The sequence below is a fragment of the Punica granatum genome, chromosome 7 (assembly GCF_007655135.1).
Source record: "Punica granatum isolate Tunisia-2019 chromosome 7, ASM765513v2, whole genome shotgun sequence".
NCBI lineage: Eukaryota > Viridiplantae > Streptophyta > Magnoliopsida > Myrtales > Lythraceae > Punica > Punica granatum.
Genome location: NC_045133.1, coordinates 8,190,228 through 8,194,254, shown reverse-complemented (window position 1 = coordinate 8,194,254; position 4,027 = coordinate 8,190,228). Strand labels below are relative to the sequence as shown.

The window sequence follows — 4,027 nt, the reverse complement described above, 5'->3', positions numbered from 1 at the left end:
TACGACAGTTGCTTTCATGTTTCGAGTTGGAGTCCCTCCTCCGATGCAACTTCAGCTCTCCTAAGATAAGAGCTCTGTACGTAGCCAGAAAAAGTCGATAGAAGACCCACACAAACTGGGGGAGTTTAAGTAAAAGTTGTCCCTCCGTGCTGACCGCTTGCGCCCCATGTGAGAGTAGTCATGCCAAGCAAAGCACCGGAGACAATGGTTATGTGACTGTCCATTACTTTAAACTCTTTTTTTATAATAATAAAAAAAATCTAATTATGAGAAAAAATATTTGATTTAGAGTTGAATTGAGTTGATTTTTTATTTTAATTGATTTGTAATGATTATATTGTTAAATTATGAGAAAAAATGTAAAAAAATTATGAATAATTGAGAGAAAGTAATGATAATATTGTTGAATTGTGAAAAAAAAATAAATAGTTGAGAGAATTTAATATAAAAATTAAATTGAATGATTAAATAAATTAAAAAAAAATTAATAATTGTATTGTTGAATTGAATATAAGCGAAATTGAGTTAAGTAGGTTAAAAATTTTTTTGAAATCAAAACGCTTTATTCTCATAAAATTTTAATTTAATTTTTAAAATTTTAAATAAATAAATAATTGGTCACTTTCTCACTTCTCAGTTGCTTTTCCTCTCCAGTGTAGTTGAGGAGGTTGAGGAGATCGAGCCAGTTATGGTGCACCCGCAGCATCACAGCCACAAATCGTCGGTCCTCCCCAAGCGGATAATCCTCGTCCGGCACGGCGAGTCCCAGGGCAACTGCACCCCGACGGCGTACACCACCACCCCCGACCCCAAGATCCCCCTCACCCCGCACGGCATCTCCCAGGCCCAGCAGGCCGGGGCCCGCCTCCGGGCGTTGATCTCCTCCGGACCGAGGGACTGGCGAGTGTTCTTCTACGTGTCCCCTTACGAGCGGACGAGGTCGACGCTGCGGGAGATCGGCCGGGCGTTCAGCCGGCGGCGGGTGATCGGGGTGCGGGAGGAGTGCCGGGTACGGGAGCAGGACTTCGGGAACTTCCAGGTCGAGGAGCGGATGAAGGTCGTCAAGGAGACGAGGGAGCGGTTCGGCCGCTTCTTTTACCGATTCCCGGAGGGGGAGTCCGCCGCCGACGTCTTCGACCGCGTCTCCAGTGAGTCTCGTCTCCGTTTCTCCTCTTTGTTGGGCTCCTCATTCTTTGTTTTTCTTGGTGAATTCAGTAGGAAAATAAGAAAATTTCGGAGGACATATTGTCGAAATTAAGGAGAAGTCTGCCTATGATGTGAATGCCTGTTCTGCATTGTGTTTGGTTGGTATGATGCTGGAGCGTTATGTTTCGGAGACCTGATTGCTCCGATTTTCATAAGGATTTTTGAATTAGAGTTCTCGACATGTTGGGGCGAAGTGTATCAAGTTTGGTTGGAGAAATGGATGAATGGTTTGTTTTAGTTCGATTATAAAGTTGTTCTGTTCTAATCGGGTGATACACGGGGATTCTGTAGTTTACTGCTGTCCTATAGCGCAATCTTCAGCTTCTGGGCTTGAACTTGTTACTCGCCGACAATATCTGGACAAGTATCTTAGTCACTAAATCAAATTGGACCAAGAAATCTATGAAAAACTGTTTGTAGTCCTCATCAGATTTGTTTGCAGTTGTAGGTTTTTTATGAGTAAATCTTCTACGTGTATCTTGAATTTCTTGGGGATGATTCGGGATCTGGAGTGTGATTATTTCGGGAAAGTGAGTTAAAATGTGGGTTGTGAAGACGCCGACTAATTATTGTGAAGCTTTCAGGAGCATCATTGATTGTTCTCTGTCATCAGAGTTTCCGTCTGAGACTAGTGTTGGATTTGGCAATCTCAATTTGCCATAAGATAGGCTAAATAGCTGCATGATGGGATGCAACTCTGGCGATTCTGGTGCATTGCAAGTACTAATGATCTTGTTCCTTTTGTTTATTGGCAAACGCGTTATTTAATGGCCCCTCAACTCTTTCCACGAATGCTGCAGTGACTGCACGAACAACCCTACACAGTAGCATTTAATCAAATCCTATGAGTACGTAGATAGTATAAGAGCCCTCCAATATTGGTATTAATTAGATAAAACATTTTTTTGGTTGTTTGTTCATATTATAGGCATGTCTTGATTCTTATGCTCATTTGGTGATGTAGTTGTGCCTTAATTATTTTGCCCATCTGGTGATGACATCTTTTTAACGAACCAAACCTACACTGCTAGTAAAGTTCTTTCTCATTTGTTGCACTGCCAAGTAACTAAGGTCGCATTGGAAGGATCAAACAAATAAGCTAACAAAAATTTGTTGATGGACCAACATCATTCTACTTCATGCCGAGAGTTACGCAACCTTCTAGCAGTTGATGTTTATATGCATGGAATCGTCTCTTCAATCTCTTGTCCAAGATGTATGGATGAAGGATTTTCCTCTTTTCTTGTTTGTAGAAGTATTTCTTCTCACTGAGGCTGGAAGCGATAAGCTGCATCTGCTTATAACATATAATGTTTTTGCAGGTTTCCTAGAGTCTTTATGGAGGGACCTAGACCTGAACAGGCTCCATCACGACCCTTCACAGGAGCTAAACCTGATAATTGTATCCCATGGCCTCACATCCCGAGTCTTCCTCATGAAGTGGTTCAAGTGGACAGTGGAGCAATTTGAGCTCCTAGGTAACCTGGAGAACTGCGAGTTTCGGGTCATGCAGCTGGGACCTGGAGGAGAGTACAGCCTAGCAATCCACCACACGGAGGAAGAGCTGCTAGAATGGGGACTCTCCCCCGAAATGATCGAAGACCAGAAGTGTCGGGCCCATGCCGGTAAGGGTGCGTGGAGCGAGAAGTGCCCGTGGTATATTAATTCTTTCTTTGACCATTTGGCCGATTCCGAAGAAAGTGATGGAGATGGAGGTGATGATGATTGTTCATGTACATAAGTCGGCTTCGATTTTGGGTTTGGGAATTTTTTTGGGGATAATTTCTTATAATGAGCGGGGATTCTTTCATATTTGAGCTTCAGGTGGTTGCTACGCGCTGATACTGCTTCTCTGTTTAGTGATGGGATCGAGAAGAAGGCAGACTCTAGTAGTAGGCTGTGTAACAATATTTGTTAGGAAATGCATTTCATGAATTTCTCATAATGCCAAACCCTCGAAAATTTGTGCCCATAGAGGCTGTAATATTGTTGGCTTCCTTAAGAGACATATTCAATGGTGTAAATCCCAGTGTTTTCTGGTTTTTATTGTGTCTATCTATTATGTCAAAATTTGATTTCTCGAATTGCATTAGTCAGCAAGTTGGTATATCAACTACGGAGCTCTTGATCCGTGCAAGTGGCCTGGTTGGATGCACAAGGGTTGCCATCCGAACCCGGCAGTGCCTCCGGTGCGCCCCAATCCCAACACTACACATCTCTTCTATTGGTACACATGTTCTATGATGTGCTAGAAAAATAAGCTCAATTACAAGAAATGTAACAGAAAGTTACAGATCACAAGAGATGTTAAATTCCCAGCCAACTAATTTTACTTATCCCAGTTTCCGAAGATTTCATTCATCTGTTACCTTCTAAACCCTCCGTAAAAGCCTATTGATGGGTTGGCCCAAATTAGACAGCAACATTACCCGAAAACCTGGAGAATTGTAGTTAGGATCTCTGATCCAATTTTTTAAAGGGTTAATAATCTAGAAAGTCACAAATTTTTACTCATTTTATAAATTTTAGCATGAATTTTCAAAAATTGCATGGAAAGTGACGCGAGAGGGATAGTAAGGTTGAGGGAGACTGAGGAAGGAGAAGAGGAAGAGAAGGAGCCGATGCTGGAGCTCGGACTCGTGAACGGATGAGGACGGTACCTGCGTGTGACAGATGACTGGAGACCCGCGCCGCTCGAGGTGCCGCCGCTGTCTTCTCTGCTGAAATTGGTTTGTCGTGCTCTGCTGCTTGCTATACCCTCGGCTCAGTTGCTCTTTGAGGAGCAGAGATTAATCTTGAGAGAGAGTGTGATGAGGTGAGG

The 4,027-nt window shown here is 42.8% G+C and overlaps 1 protein-coding gene across 1 annotated transcript; it reads left to right on the top strand.

The window, feature by feature from the left end:
- The first annotated feature begins 641 nt into the window (after positions 1 to 641).
- Positions 642 to 3,259, top strand: LOC116215517 (phosphoglycerate mutase-like protein AT74). Its single transcript, XM_031551261.1, has 2 exons — positions 642 to 1,148; positions 2,529 to 3,259. The coding sequence occupies exons 1-2, from the start codon at positions 689 to 691 to the stop codon at positions 2,945 to 2,947; spliced, it is 879 nt and encodes a 292-aa protein (XP_031407121.1). The 5' UTR covers positions 642 to 688; the 3' UTR covers positions 2,948 to 3,259.
- The last annotated feature ends 768 nt before the right edge of the window (positions 3,260 to 4,027 follow it).